The sequence below is a fragment of the Centroberyx affinis genome, unplaced genomic scaffold (genome assembly GCF_046629955.1).
Source record: "Centroberyx affinis isolate AG114_WGS23_722 - 3 ecotype Tasmania unplaced genomic scaffold, CSIRO-AGI_Caff_v1 ptg002953l_1, whole genome shotgun sequence".
NCBI lineage: Eukaryota > Metazoa > Chordata > Actinopteri > Beryciformes > Berycidae > Centroberyx > Centroberyx affinis.
The window spans coordinates 12,371-28,838 of record NW_027281068.1 but is presented as its reverse complement, the minus strand read 5'-3'; the positions used below and the strand labels follow the sequence as shown (position 1 = coordinate 28,838).

General features: G+C 46.4%; 1 protein-coding gene across 1 annotated transcript; it reads left to right on the top strand.

The window, feature by feature from the left end:
* Positions 1-2,709: 2,709 nt before the first annotated feature.
* Positions 2,710-16,217, top strand: nsd3 (nuclear receptor binding SET domain protein 3). The gene is made up of 24 exons (XM_071536867.1): positions 2,710-3,516; positions 3,641-3,889; positions 3,984-4,146; positions 4,699-4,853; positions 5,136-5,768; positions 5,859-6,021; positions 6,135-6,235; positions 6,348-6,393; positions 6,497-6,627; positions 7,191-7,316; positions 7,435-7,561; positions 7,696-7,896; positions 9,429-9,608; positions 10,432-10,578; positions 12,055-12,211; positions 12,598-12,800; positions 12,937-13,049; positions 13,189-13,335; positions 13,435-13,557; positions 14,847-14,963; positions 15,066-15,207; positions 15,385-15,491; positions 15,633-15,837; positions 15,946-16,217. Exons 1-24 carry the CDS (start codon positions 2,710-2,712, stop codon positions 16,215-16,217), a joined length of 4,815 nt encoding a protein of 1,604 aa, XP_071392968.1.
* Positions 16,218-16,468: the final 251 nt, after the last annotated feature.

Here is a 16,468-nt window from a genome sequence, read left to right as displayed (position 1 = left end):
GGGTACAGCAACATACATTACACAAAAGTGATTACTCTGATAATGTAGATTTGTTTACAAATTCAGGTTACTGTGACAGATGGTAAAAGATATTGTCCTTAGCCATATAGCCCAAAAGCACTTTGAACTGTAGTTTGAGAAGTTGATTTTGGGCTTTTTGAGCTAGCAGCTAATGCACCAGCGAGCTAACTTAGCAAAGCAATTAATGTTAATATTAACATAGCGAGCCACTTCTAGGCACACACACCCTCATAATAAAAATCAAAATAATACACTCTATTTCTATAGCAGTTTTCTTATGCAAAGTACAAAGTGCTTCACAGTTAAATATATGTAACATATCTATTGTGCTAATCAGGTGTGTTCACATTGCCTGAAAGCTATTTACATCAAGAGCACACTGTGATCTGCAACGTTTGCGGTACCAGGCAGTACGGGCAGAGTGAGAGCTCTTTTATTTTTTCTCCTCTCAGGCACAGATCAGGCGAGGAGGGTTACGTCGAGTATAAAAGCCAATCAGAGCCCCCACTGCAAACGTACTGCATCTGCATCGCGTTGTGTTTAGGTTAAAATGTTTCAAAACAGTTATTTTATGCACTTTATTCATAATATTAAAAACCTCCATCCTACAATCACATGACACATAACAATAACATTTGCACCAATAACCTCCTCTCTGCTGATTTCTGCACATCATCCTTCTCAAAGGAAATGTGACACATAGGCTACATTTCCTCTTTCATTTTAGTATAGCTCCGAAATCTGCCGTGACTTTTATTTTGGGCTGCTGCATTTGATCATTTTGATTAATTCCCCCCTTAATTCTATCTTTATTACACTTCATGTGATATCTGAGCTAAACTACACATCCCGGTGTGCGCCTGATGACCCCTCCAATCGGCAGCTTGTGATTTGGCGCTGAGCGGAGACCGACAAGGCCCAAAGCAGGGTGCTTTTGTTAGCCAGAGGAAGAGGGAGCTAGAGATATTAAAAAGGCAACGTAGGGGGCGAGAGTTGAACATATCTCTCTAGCAAGGTTTCACGAATTGCCATAGTCCCTTGATTCAGGAAGAGCCGAGCAATGGGATTGGGTAGCGATCAGACACCGTAAACCCCCTCTGATCACAACTGCGTTAAAACGGAGAGGCCTGCGCTTTATCAATATTCCAGGATTTTTTTTTATTTTACATTTTTATATAGATTATACAAGGAAACGCTGCTACCTGGTGTATGTGTTTAGAATGGGACACGCTGAAGGTATTGACATTTTATTTCACTGCATTTCTCGACTCGGCATCTAAACTGTGCTCCGCTTTGCTTTCTCTCTAACGATACGCGTGTTTGCCATTGTGTTGATGCATTTATCCCCGTGCACGGACGCTTAGCCGTAGCTTATTTTTTAAGCATTTTCTTCTCCAAACCAGTGATGGAGGTATAATCACGCCAGACAATTTGATTTAAAGGGGCAAAAGGCAGCCATATTGGCAACAATGTAGCATAGCTAACGTTAGCCCCCCTTTCATCTTGTGTTTCATGTCTTATGCATATAAATGGGAAACAATACTTGAAGCGTTTCGTCATGTGCAAGAATAGACGAACACCATATCGCCATTACATACGTGTTTATAAAGGAAAAAATGGTGTATATTTTACAAGACAACCCCGTTTATGCCAGGTAGCTTTAGGCTAGCTACCAGTAACATCGCAGTGTAAGATCATTCAGTGAAACATTTTGTCTGCGCAGTCATTTTCAAATGTAACGACACAATTTTAACAGTGTATCTGTGTGTGTAACACCGGAGAGAAGCAGAAATGTCCCAAATGCATGCAGGTAGCGCACGCGAGGTGACACCTTATGGATGTTTACATCCCCGTTATTCATCGTGTGGCGGGCAGCCTGGATCTGTTCTCAAATTAAATCGCAATCAGTGGATTAGTATTTACACTGTGACCGTACAGGCTCAAGCGTGATTTCATTTCCCCTTTTAATGTGATTAATCTTCACAGGAATTCAAACAGTCACGTATTGAAAGATCACTAAAGGGCAAATCAGCCACAGATAACTGCTTTGTTTTGTTGATAGCAGGCCTATGTAGGCTATACCATGTGTTTGTGAAGGATGGTATTAAAAACACCAAAGGCAAGAACACAAAAACTAAACCCTGAAAAAATGCATTATATTGTGGATTGATGGCCAGTAAAGAGAAGTCCGTCTTTCTGGCAAAACTTCCCAGTCACAACTATAAGCTGTTTGGAATTTGTTTTGTGCCCTGACAGTAATTATAAGCTAAATGATGTTGATGTTGGCTGAGGATTTGTTTTGTTTTTGAAAGCCGTAGGACTTTGTAAGCCCACTTGTCAGCCAGCATCTTCCCTTCAGACAGTTATGGGAGCATGAGTAGGCTAACTGTTGTATCATTGTAATGTTTGTTTACTATGTGCTGAGGAGAATAAATGTGATATGTATTTATTGAAAGGATTGTGTTACCTGCCATATTTTTGTTAAAACTTAATACAGGATGAGTGAAATGATTATCAAACAAACTGTTTGGGCTGTTAGCCTGTCTTGATTTTGAAGAAGGAATGTGTAGGTGTTGATTCAGTTTTACATTTATGATCCGAGTCTGCTGTCTTCTCGGTCAATTGTATATCTCTCTTTCAACAGGTCCAGTCAGAGAAAAAGACAGTTAAGGATGCAGGAGCACAACAATGGATTTCTCCTTCTCTTTCATGCAAGGGATCATGGGAAATACAATTCAGCAACCCCCTCAGCTCATTGACTCAGCCAACATCCGACAGGAGGGCACCTACGACACCGGTAGTGATCCGGGTGAGGATGGAGGCCCCTCCTACGATGCTGCCCTGGAAGCAGAGTTTTCTTACCCCCCCTCGGCCTCGGAGGACATGCCCCAGGTCGCCAACGGTTACCCCCCGGGTCTGGGCATGTACGAGCCGCAGGCCAAGTTCTCCATGTACTCGCAGTTCCCCAACGGCTCGGCTAACGGCTACGGGGCGATACGGGGCTACGGAGAACACGGCCTCATGCCGGGGGAGGGAACGGTGTTGAGAGGCCCGGGTCTCCAGGAGAGACCGCTGTCGCCCGTGTCTCCGCCGCTGCCCTCGCACCACCCGCACCTCCACCACCACCCCCACCACCACCACCACCACGCGCACCACTACCACTCCAACCCGCCTCACATACAGCCTCACCCGCACCCGCACCCTCAGAGCCCGCCGCCACTGCCCTCCCAGCACCACCTGCCCCAGACGCCTCACATCATGACCCACACGCTGCCCCCTCCTCCCCCGCTACTCCTGCCCTCCTCCAGCCCTCCCCCCTCCCTGCTGGACAGTACCCCGTCTTCTCAGCCCCCCCACACCCCGTCCGCCACCCCCGGCGGGGTGCTAAAGAAAACCAGCTCTCCGGAGATCAAGCTGAAGATCATAAAGACGTATCAGAATGGCAAAGAGCTGTTTGAGTCTGCTTTGTGTGGAGATTTGCTGCAGGAGTTGCAGGTAGTGCGTGCATGTCCAAGCGAGATACCCAGAGACACACTCGTGAATAAGGCAAATTCAGTAAATAATGTAATGTAGTTAAGCGATGTTTCGCCGTCACAGTTCTCCTTTTTTTACACTTCAGCAGGAGTCCCAGAAGAACCAGGCCACACAGATGCAGCGCAGACATGAGAGGAAGAAGGAGAAGAGGAAAAAGAGTGCTAGGCTGCAGGTGCAGGTCCAGGAGCGGGGTTTGGACCAGAGCCAAACACAGGCAGGAACCACGGGCCAGACGGAGGACGCCCATGTCCAGTCTCCGCCCAGAGAACAACCTGTGACTCAGACAGAGAAGCCTCAGAAGACTGTCATCAAAGCTGAGCCAAAGACGCCAAAGGCAAGAGTAGTTTGATTTAAACATACATATGTAGCAATTATTTATTTGCCGGATTGTTAAAGAATATTGGCGATGTGTTCGTGTTCACCCTTAGGTTCCGAAGGTCCATCACCCCTCAGTGATCCAAGAGACGGGCTTCTGTAAGGAGTTTGTGATAGGGGATCTGGTGTGGTCCAAGGTGGGCACCTACCCCTGGTGGCCCTGCATGGTGTCGTCCGACCCGCAGATGAAGGTCCACACACGCATCAACACCAGAGGTAAGGCTACACATACACCACATACACACACACACACACACACACACACACACACACACACACACACACACCAACCATCACAAAACACCTATCACCTTGTATATATGGACATGCATCAGTGTGTCAGAAGTTGATCAAAATTACACAAAATCACAACTAACACACTCACCTTGAAACTGCATATTTCCTTCCTTTGTATAACTGCTAGGACATAAACACCTGTCACACTTTATTTATAGTCCAATGCAGACATTCAACTTCCTATCATGTGACTATGATGTGTCTAATGAGTTTCAGGTTATACAATAGTGTGAAAAGTAGACTATAGATATTCAGTGACTGGGTTAGGGTTAATCTTAAAGTTGGGGTTAGGCTAAGACTAAGTTCAGGGTTAGAGTTACATAGTCTAGAGATGTTGCAAATAGGCAATTTACACTTTGTTGAACATCTACTTTTTTTTCACCTGATAGTATCAACACTGAGCATCCAAATAAAATGTTAAACACCATGTATGTACAGCTTGTTTGCCTGACTCTCTCTTCTGCCATGCAGGTCACAGGGAGTATCATGTCCAGTTCTTTGGCAGTGTGGCTGAGCGAGCATGGATCCATGAGAAGAGGATAGTCCTCTACCAAGGGGAGCACCAGTTTGAGGAGCTGCAGGCCGAGACGCTGCGCAAGACCACAAACCCTGCAGAAAGACACAAAGTATGTACAAGGCCAGATGTGGCTTGCAAAATCTGGTAGATTAGTATGTAAACTCATATGTTGAGTTTTATTCTGAATGCTTCATTTTGGGGGGAAATCATTAACTCAGACTCATCATTCATTCCCAATCATTTTTTTCAAATGCTGAGAAAAGGTTACATTTTAAAGTAACACATGTATAACAGGTGGAGGAATGACATATTTGTAGAATCTGTTTAGAATGTGACTAGAAGTAAAGTTCACCACCTGAGTCTTGTGTATGTTTGGCACTTTCTCCCTCAGCTTATGAAGCCCATCCCCCAGAGGGAGCGTACTCAGTGGGAGGTGGGTGTGGGCCACGCCGAGGACGCCTTCGTGATGACGCGGCAGGAACGTATCGACAACTACACCTTCATCTACGTCGACCCGGACCCTAACGAGCCCCCACCCACCAAGAAGGCTGCCGCCCCCAGAGCCGAAAAACGTAGCCAGCGCTCCAGCAGCTCAACCAGCAAGAAGGAAGACGGAGGAGTTACGTCACCAGAGAGAGAGCAGCAGCCACGCAGACAGCTGCCTCGCAGGCAGTGCAGCGTCTCAAATACCAACGACTCCGCCAACTCCCAGGGTTCAAATGGAGAGAAGACCCAGAGGGGGAACCCCAGTCAGACCGGCTCCCCTACCCAGAATGCCGTTTCCGAGGCAGGGGCACGGCAGGAATCTCCGCCACCGATGAGGGCCTGGAAAACGGCAGCGGCGCGGAAGCTGCTGCCTCTCTCCATCACCATGAAGAAGCTGAACGTGGAGATCACCAAGTGCGACTGGCCGCTCCTGCAGAAGAAAGCAGCTGCCTCTCCCAAGAAAGAAAAAGAGGAAGAAAGGGAGGAGAGAGTGGAGGGAGAGGTCAGGCAGCCCGACCTGGGATACTGTTCACTAGAGGTTGGTGTAAGCCAGGCAGACAGCAACTTGTCAGACGTTGCAGTGTCATCATTCTGTAAGCTGATACTCAATTGTTGATGTTTTTAGCAGGACTGTGGAGCTAAACCTGAACCCAGCCCAGAGGAAGAGGAAGACGGGGATGAGGCGGAGGAAGACGGGGAGGAGAGGAGAGGTTCCCCCGCTAGTCGAAGGAGTGAGGAGGGAGGAACGCAGCAGGCCTCCTCTCCTGGCTCCCCCCACAGTAGTCCACAAGGTATGGGAACACACAGACATGCTGCAGGTTTTCTTGCTGAATGTTTGATGAGTAGAGTGATGAGTAGAGTGATGTTACGTAGTCACACGTTTCATGTGTGTTGTGTGTTTCAGGTTCTCAGGAGAGGAAGCAGCAGCGGCGGTCAGTCAGGAGCAGGTCTGAGTCTGAGAGAGGCAGTGATCCCGTCCCGAAGAAGAAAACCAAAAAGGAACAGGTACCAATCCTCCACCTTTAAGTCCTAAATGTCCTCAAACTAACCTGCTACCACCTGAATCAAAATTACTACTACTACTAAAACCAAACTTCTATGTTTCACCTTATCTCAGGCTGAGATGGCTCCTGAGACCACATTGAGGACGGGCTCACAAAAAGGTAGACTGTTAATCTTTCACGACTACTGTAAACTCTGGTGTCACCTCATATTTCTAAAAGGTGAATAATTTATTCTTTTATCATCCTTTTGTGTGATCCTCAGGAGCCAGTGAGATCTCAGACGCCTGCAAGCCCCTGAAGAAGCGAAGCCGGGCTTCTACAGACGTGGAGATGGCTTCATCTCAGTATAGAGACACATCCGATTCTGACTCGAGAGGCCTCAACGACCCCCAGGTTGGCTTGGAAAACACACAAACACACACACACACACACACACACACACACATACACACACACACACACACACACACACACACACACACACACACACACACACAGCAAGAGCATTTGTTTTTAAGGCTGCTTCTGATTGGAATAAGTCACCAGACTCTTTACGATCAATAACACTGAGCTTGTTTAAGAATATACTATTTTCTTACCTTAAAACTGACTGCTCACACTTTTCATGATCCTCACTTGATTTATGACTAATTCCCATTTCTTTTTTTTTTCTTTTTTTATTATGTTGCCTGATATTTGTATTACTTAATGATATGCATACACACTGAAATGATGTAACGATTTACTTGATTGGACTACTTATTTGTGTATATGCAGATAGAATGAAATTATGTTGTGTGTTAGTCTTTGTTCTGGTCACTGTTTGGTATTCTGTGTTTTGCTGAAAGACCCCCTCAAACGATATGATAGATCTCAATAAACTTAAGTCATCACATTTTCACGCACTCACACACACCAAAACACACCAACACACCATGTCTCTCTCTATCTGACAGGGTTTGTTTGGGAAGAGCCTTGATAGCCCGGCAGCAGCAGATGCAGATGCATCAGACACTCAGTCTGTGGACTCCAGTCTCTCCCGGCAGGGCAGCAACACTGCCAAGAGAGACACTGTATGCCAGGTCGGCACCACATCATTCATCTTTGTTATACTCTCTTTCTCTAAAAGCGTACAGGTATTGTGTCATATTATGTTTTAACTGTCTGTGTGTGTGTGTGTGTGTGTGTGTGTGTGTGTAGATCTGTGAAGTGTACGGAGAGGGTTTGGTGGTGTGTGAAGGAGACTGCAACAGACAGTTTCACTTGGAGTGTCTAGGTCTGTCATCCCTACCTGATGGCAAGTTCACCTGCCTGGAATGTAGAAACGGTGAGGCCGCCTGAGTACAACATCATACGGTTCACAATTCAACACTTTACAGCTAGAACTCCACTGTGCCTCATCTGCCTTGCGTTTCGCTCTTTATTTTCACACTCTCTCCCTCACTTTCTTTCTCTTCCCAGGCAATCATTCTTGTTTTAGCTGTAAAACAGTGGGGCGCGAGGTGACGTGCTGCTCTGTGGTTGGATGTGGCTGTTACTACCATGAGGAGTGTGTCCGTAAACTCCCAGGCACCAGCAGCAGTCCGGGCGGAGGCTTCTGCTGCCCGCAGCACAGCTGCTCTACCTGCTGCCTGGAAAGAGACCTGCAGCGCGCCAGTAAAGGTAGGCAGGTCCCACTCTGCCTTTTAAATCTCTCTCATTTTCCTCTTTGAATTTGTAATGTGAAGTTGCTACATCAGCGTGGTGGGAAAGAAAAACATATTTGTTCTTAGTTGCATTTTCCATTACATTTTAGGCTTCTAGCTGAGGCTCTTAACCAGAATAAGTGCAACAGTAGAATAAGGTCAAATTCCGAGATCAATATAATTACAGGCAATACTAAGGAGTGTAAGGATCAAGGCCATACTTCCTGAATGTGTGAGAGAAGTGCAAGGAAAATAAATAAAATAAAATAAGAGCTAAGAACACGGATATAACAGCTTGTTTGAGAGCAATTAGATTGTGAAGGAGAGTGAGGATACACACTCAGTGGCTACTTCATCAGGTGCACCTGGTCAGGGATCCTGGTCTGTGCTGACTTGATAGCAGCAGGCATTTTCGGCAGCGCAGTCATGCTGTGAACATCCTGTTCCACCTCATCTCTATTGGGGAGAGAGCTGCAGACTGCGCAGGCCACTGGAGTAAACTAAAGTAATTGTCATGTTCCTGGAACCATCTTGAGATGATGGAGCATTATCCTGCTGGAAGTATCCATTTGAAAAAGGGGAGGCTGTGGCCATGAAGAGATGCATCTGGTCAGCAACAGTGCTTAGGTATGCTGTGGCATTCAAACAATGCTCAGTTATTACTAAGGGGCCTAATTTGCACCTAGAAAACATTCCTCACACCGCAACACCAGCAGCAGCAGCAGCCTGTACCGCTGACACCAGGCAGGATGGATGGATTCACGCTGTTAACACTGAATTCTGACCCTGCCATAAGCATGTTGTAGCAGGAACCAGAATTTGTGAGACCGAGCGATGCTTTTCCACTCTTCAGGCCAGTTTTGGTTATCACATGCCCACTTTAGCTTCATCTTCTTGTTCTGAGCTGACAGGAGTGGAGCCCAGCATGGTCTTCTGCTGCTGTAGCCCATCTGTTCGACTTCACGTTGTGTGTTGCGAGATGCCTTTCTGCACATCACTGTTCTACTGAGCTGTTACAGAATTTGCATGCTGGTGGCCTGCTCGTTAATTTGAGCAAGTGTGGCCATTCTCCTCTGACCTCTCTCCTCAACAAGGTGTTTTCACCCACAGGACTGCTGCTGACTGGATCTTTTTTGTTTATCACACCATTCTCTGTAAACTCAACACACTGTAGTGCGTGAAAACTTCTGAAATGGTGGAAACGGCGTGTACAGCACCAGCGATCATAGCACATTCAAAGCCACTTTGATCATGCGTCTTTCCCATTCTAATACGTAATTGAACAGTAACTGAACCTGTCAACCCTGTCTGCATGCTTTACTGTGCTGAGCCACAGCCACGTGACTCACCGTCTGAAGGAGCGATCTGTTCTGTGTCATCTGGGAGGTGTAGCTTTTTATAAAGTGGCCACTGAGTGTAGCGAGATAGGAGCTGTAAGTTTGGTAAAACTGTCATCAAATGTTAGCTCATCACCGTCCCTTTTCTACATCTCCCTCCCTTCCTCCTCAGGGCGTTTGATGCGCTGTATCCGCTGTCCGGTGGCCTACCACACAGGAGACAGCTGCGTGGCGGCGGGCAGCGTCGTCCTCACCCATCACATCATGATCTGCAGCAGCCACGGCAGCGCCAAGAGGAACGGCCTCCTCTCCTCCCCCATCAACGTGGGATGGTGCTTCCTCTGTGCCAGAGGTAAGCGTTCACACCGTACACCGGCTTCCCCGGGGAGTCGCGCACTAACGCCGTTGCTCTCCCACAGGGGTGATTCAGCAGTGTGTATGACCCTGAGCAAGCGTTTTCTGATTTCACCAAACTTTGTGATGTTGCCTCCACTGGTTTCTGACTGATTTCAGACTTGTGACTTAACTCCTCAATCAGTTCTTCTTACTTGCAATCCACACTGGAGCTTCAACAGGACCTGGTCGCCCTCCATCAGTGTTTTTTCTTGAGCTCTGTAACCTTTTGCTTCTTGAAAAGACCTTCATAGAATTTGTTAATACAATCACAGCTGCAGTAACATTACATAAGTGAAAACTGAAACATCATGTACTTTTGTATAGATATTTTATCTATAGTGTTACATGTTTCATGTTGGGCATTTTTGTTCATGAATAGCAGTGCTGTGAAATGTAATGTTTGTTTTCCATCATAATACTAATGTTATGAATGATCTGGGCTGTTACACTGCACTCCACTTACAAAAGATCCCATCTGTCTGGATGACGACTTGTGAGAATACACACAGGATTTACTCTGTTTCAAGTTATCCTGAACAGGATCCAAGTCATGAAAAACAATTGATTTTGGACCTTTGCCTTTTTTTTTTTTAACAGTAAGTCAAGTGCATTGTATAGGCCACTGTGTGTGTTGGGACAAGCTTTTTTTGTTTTACTTGTTTCTCTCGTGCTCTAACAATATGTGTGTGTGTGTGTATGTGTGCTCTCTCTTTTGTGGAATTTGGATACTCTAGTTTGATTGCGGCTCACTCCCGTCTCTTCCTGTGTGTCTTGTGTAGGGCTGTTAGTGCAGGACCTTACTGACACCATATTAAGTTCATATGCCTATAAGTCCCACTACCTTCTGACTGAGTCAAATCGTGCTGAGTTGAAATTACCTATGATTCCCTCTCCTTCGTCAGCTACCAAAAAGAATGTTGGGAAAGGTAACTGAACAGTTTTTCTCTTTCTCCCTTGTCCCACTGGTATGTGTTTGTGTTTGTGCCTGCTCCCATTCTTATTTAATTTCCTTTTTTTTTTTAAATGCATCTTTCATTTCAAAGCCTTGAGATGCTAAGTTAATTAACTGCAGTTAATTTTAATGCAGAGTGGCACAAAATAACCTCAGCCAAGTTCCCTAACACCTAACTTCTGCAGATAATATACTGAGATTAAACTGCTCCTACATGGTTGTGAATCAATCAGCCCAGGTGAATATCTGTTAATACGTTATCACTCCATTATCAGTCCTTAAACTTTTGATTTATCTGATAATAACAGATAAATCAAAAGCTATCTTGGCTAAAGTGACTAAATCTGTTGTTTTCTCTGTTGGGAAAATTTAATTGGCGACGTAGGCTGTAATAGTGATACGATGTGTATTTATTGAAAGTGGATTCCCTGGGTTAGTTTAGGTTCTGTCTGTGGTATGTGGGGCTTATTGCTGCTGGAGGCACTCTGCTTCTCTGCTTCAGCACTCTGGGCTTGTTTTGATTTGAAAGCCTTGTCCAACCTCACCTCTTCTATGCTGACTGCAACTAAGTTTTATTTTTGACTGAAATTATCAGATGAATTTTTTTGGCTCACCTCCATTTCTTGAGCTGTGACCTGCCTTGGATGGAATATTCTCTCAATCAGGACTTGACACTAGTAAACGGCAAAGAATTTCAGACTTCAGAGATGGAGTCCCCAAATCCTAGGATTGTGAAATTAAACTGTTTAAATGTTTGGCAAATTGCGATATTTAAAAAAAAAAAAAAAAAAAAGAAAAAAGATTCCATGCAAGCTGGTCTGTGCAGGATGCGGTATGTGTGATGGGAAAAATGTGCTTTACTGGCAGGACTGCATGCCAGCTTTTTGCTAATATGTTGTTATTTTGAATTTAACCCGGTGATTCATGGTTAACTTGCTGGCTGGTTCATTCCTGCGCTACTGCATGTATTGACTGTAGACAGTTCTTGGTACAGTACTCTGAATCTGATTGTCAGACACGCCATAACAGTAGAAGTTAGAACTGACCTGACAACGCCATGCAGCGGTTTCCAACCATTTTCAGGCCTGGTCATGCTGCATGGCGGTCACAGGAGCCTCCCTGCAAGCCAAAAGAATAATGATAAGCTGTTATTGCAGTAATATTACTGTAGATCAAGATTTTTTTTTACAAGGTCCATATGTTCATATCACACTGGATATTCCAACCCCAAGGTTGGGAATCCCTGACTTGACGCTTTGATTGTTGCCTACACATTTTGCTTTGCAGCTCCAACATTGTATTTAGACATATATCTCAGGCTTGTCTGCAAAAGAGATTCAGAGTATGGCCAGGTTTTAAGGTGCATCGTCTAATCATATATTGCTCCTCTCTTTGTATACCCATTTCCCACAATACACGCACACACTTGCATACATCCATACACTTGTAGGAGGCAAGTTGCTGTGCTGCGACTCATGCCCAGCTTCATTCCACCCGGAGTGTCTGGAGATGGAGATGCCGGAGGGGGCGTGGTCCTGTAGTGATTGCAGGGCTGGGAAGAAACCTCACTACAAACAAATTGTCTGGGTCAAACTGGGCAACTACAGGTAAGCAGGGAAGCATAGACCACTGCTCATAGCTGTGCAACTGTTGCCTTAGGCTATAATCAGTTTGGGTTGCATGTCTTGTGCTTTGTCCTTCCCACACTCTTCCTCTATCCCCACTGTCCTCTCTCTGCTCAAGTTCAAGTTTGTTTATTTGCATAGCCCTTTATCACAAGCATGTCCCAGAGGACTGTACAGAAAATGAGCCTAACTAGATCTAACTGATCAACAATCAGTTGATCCTATATCAACAAAATGATATAGGACAAACATAGCGAAAAGCACAAGACGAGCAGCAAGACAAACAGCCTCCAGGCTGGGGGAGGAGAGCAGGCGCTGCTCTTCTCCCTCTTCTCTTTCTACAATGTCCCTGTCCTGTTATCCTGCAGGTGGTGGCCAGCGGAGATCTGCAACCCTCGCTTGGTGCCATCAAACATCCAGAGCCTTCGCCACGATATTGGTGACTTCCCTGTCTTCTTCTTTGGTTCCCATGACTACTACTGGATCAACCAGGGCCGCGTGTTCCCCTACGTGGAGAACGACAAGAACTTTGTGACGGGTCAGATCAACATCAACAAAACCTTCAAGAAAGGTAGTTGTCACATATGGAACCAGAGTTATAAATGAGTATACAAAGTTCTCTCATATTTCAGGACAAATCTGTTATGATTTATGCCTAGAAAACAGTTGGGACCATGTGTTTTTAAGAGACTGTTTATGTATTTCAGCACTGGAGGAAGCAGCCCGGCGGTTCCAGGAGCTCAAGGCTCAGAGGGAGAGCAGGGAGGCCCTAGAGCAGGAACGCAACTCACGCAAACCTCCACCCTACAAATTCATCAAGGTAATTCAACGTCACACTCGATAACAAACCACACAACAAATTTATCATGTTTGTAAACATCGTAGTTGTATTCAGTAAGATGTTATACTGCAAAGTCTCCAGTGTTTTTACTTGTGTGGGTGTTGTGATTCCTTGCCAGTCCAACAAGCCAGTGGGGAAAGTGCAGGTGCATGTCGCTGACCTGTCAGAAATCCCACGATGCAACTGCAAACCAACTGATGAGCATCCTTGCAACCTCGACTCCCAGTGTCTCAACCGCATGCTGCAGTACGAGTGTCATCCACAGGTCCGCATACATGTTCCTCAATGTGTGTTAAAATGATTTGTTGAATAATAAAAGCGGTGAAAGGGTCTTAACTGCTTACCTGTATGTTGTCGTTGGCAGGTGTGTCCTGCAGGAGACAGCTGTGAGAACCAGTGTTTCTCCAAGCGGCTGTATGCAGAGACAGAGGTGATAAAGACGGACGGGCGTGGCTGGGGCCTCAGGACCAACCAGGCTCTGAGGAAGGTGAGCGTCGGGCTCAGCTGGAATTCCCACGTCTAATACATCACCTCTCAGTGTCTCAAAATGTCATTGTCATTCATTTGTGTTTAGTTGCATCTTGAATGTGACCAATGCAAAATCTTGAAGAAAATCTTGACTGTAAACTGAGCGGCTGGTCAGAAACAGGTTGTTCCCCCTGAGTATCTACATAATAGATCTATGTGAAAACTGGACATTCAAAAGTTCAATTTCGATGTCAAAATCAACTTTAGAATGTCTCAGAAACAGACCATTACATTCAAGCCCACCATTTGCCGTACTGCGGAAGCACCGTCCTGTAATATACAATTTACTGGGCTTGTTGGGGTTCTTTTTCCACGCATCACTCTTGTTTTAAAATTTGATCGAGTGTGCTAGAGGCAGCATCAGCATGCAGCACAGGGTCGTGGAGAACAGCACTTGCAGGGTAGAGCAGGTGGCAGACTTAGATAGTCTATGATTTTTAACAATAAAATCAAACTGTTGAGTTTCTGTTGTTCACATATAGCTGTTGTGTATATAGTCAAGGAGGAAGGCATCACATCAGAATTTTTGACCAGCTGTTCTTGCTGCACGGTATGTGGTCAAGAATTCTTTCAAGGTTTTGTACTGGTCGTGTTTGGACTCAAGATGCAATTAAATGCAAATGAATTGCACCAACATCTTGAGGCCTTTGGACCACTGTCAGGAATGACAAATCAAATGGCAATCTGCGTGTCACTCACAATATATGTTTTCTAAGTCAAGCATCAGAACAAACCGTTTTTAGCTAACTGAAGTTCAGATGCAGAAACTGAAAATGAGAGGAAAATTCAAAGTATCCAGGTGTCATCAGGGAAATGTTAATTTCAGGGCTCCAGCACGTGTGAAAGAGACTGAATGTCATTTAGAATGGTGGTCATCAGAGCCATCAATTATAATTTAGCAGTTTTATGGGAAGACCAAATTAGTTGCATAATTCTTCCCCATGGATTTTGCTAGGTGGTTGTATGCAGGGTGGGAAATCACCGCCAGCCACTAGCCAAATACTGGACATTTTTTAGCATATTTACTATTTGTTTGCCTGGTGAAATTGTGGGGCATCAGCATGGCCTCATGATTAGAGAAGACTGTCCCATATCAAAAGGTCACAAGTTCAATCCCTGCAGCAGCCATGTGTCCTGTTGCAGTGTCCTGGAGCAAGACACTGATCATTCATTGTAAGTCAGATTGGATTTTGAAGAGTGTCTGCAAAATGCTTAAAATGTGATGTAAAACTGTAATGTTTTCTACAGGGTGACTTTGTGACAGAGTATGTGGGAGAGGTGATAGACTCAGAGGAGTGCCAGCAGCGGATCAAACGCGCCCACGAGAATCACGTGACCAACTTCTACATGCTCACCCTCACTAAGGTAACGCCACTGAAACGGATGAACATCGAAGCACCTGTTCAGGGGAAAACCACTCCGTCTTGTAGAGACCTGCTGTCTAAAGGTCCGTCTTTTCCTACCTAGGATCGCGTGATAGATGCCGGGCCCAAAGGAAACTCCTCTCGCTTTATGAACCACAGCTGCAGCCCCAACTGTGAGACCCAGAAATGGACGGTAAACGGAGACGTTCGCATCGGACTCTTCACCCTCTGTGACATTGAGGCTGGTGAGCTCACGTTTAAAAACACACACACAAGCATACACATACAGTATAATCTGTCATATATTATATCTCCATCTTACGTATACGCACGCATACACAGACAGTATATTACATGCACACGCCCACACTCAAGTGAGACGGTCCTTTTGATGTGAATGCTGTCCCTGGTGTTTCCTTCAGGCACAGAGCTGACGTTCAACTACAACCTGCACTGTGTGGGCAACAGGAGAACGTCTTGCCACTGCGGAGCGGACAACTGCTCCGGATTCCTAGGGGTGCAGCCAACGGTGGGGCAATTTTCCCTCTTCCTCATCATCGTGATTCCAATGCTACTTTCAGTCAGACAGCGGTGCTGACTGTAGCAGCGGTCGGTGCGAGCATGTCCTCAGTTCAGTCACTACAATTTTTATTCTGATTGTTTCTTCCAGAGTGCGGTGGTGATGGAAAAAGAGGAGAAGGCCAGGAACGCTAAGCTGAAGCCTAAAAAGCGGAAGCTGCGGCCGGAGGGCAAACACACACATGAGTACTTCTGTTTCTGCTGCGGAGAGGGAGGGGAGCTGGTGATGTGTGACAGGAAGGACTGTCCCAAAGCGTACCACTTGCTGTGTCTCAACCTCACCAAGCCCCCATACGGTAATGGCAAAACGAGCTCGGTTGTGTGAAACTTTGAGTCGATAGCACATCCTCTACCCACTGCTGGTCACTGTATCTCCATAACAACCTCTCTCTGTGTGTCCGCAGGTCGTTGGGAGTGTCCGTGGCATGACTGCAGCGTGTGCGGCGGCCCGGCCTCGTCTCTCTGCGACTTCTGCCCTCGCTCCTTCTGCCGGGATCACGAGGCGGGCGCTCTCACCCCCTCGTCCCTGGAGGGCCGCCCCTGCTGCTCCAACCACAACCCCCTCAGTCCCCTGGGCTCCAACTCCGACCCCACCCAGCCGCGCAGCCCCGGTCTGAGCCCCGTCAGGGTGAAGGAGGAGCCCGAGGCGGAGCCTGGCCAGCCGGCCGCGGAGTGACGCTGCAGCTCCCTCGATACCTCGCTCCCTGTACAGTGCGCTCCTGTCGGCCGCGGCCTCACCGAGCTCCCCACCCGACCCACCTCTGATCCGAGCAGTGCACTATGAAAGGGAACACGGCGCTTTTTGACCAGCGCTACAGCCACTCATTCAGAGCTGAGACACGCAGGTGAACGCCTCGTCGCCGCCGTGGTGTGAGCAGAGGGATTGGACGTTGGTCTGGAGTGTCGGCAGGTGGAGGCGACCAGGCA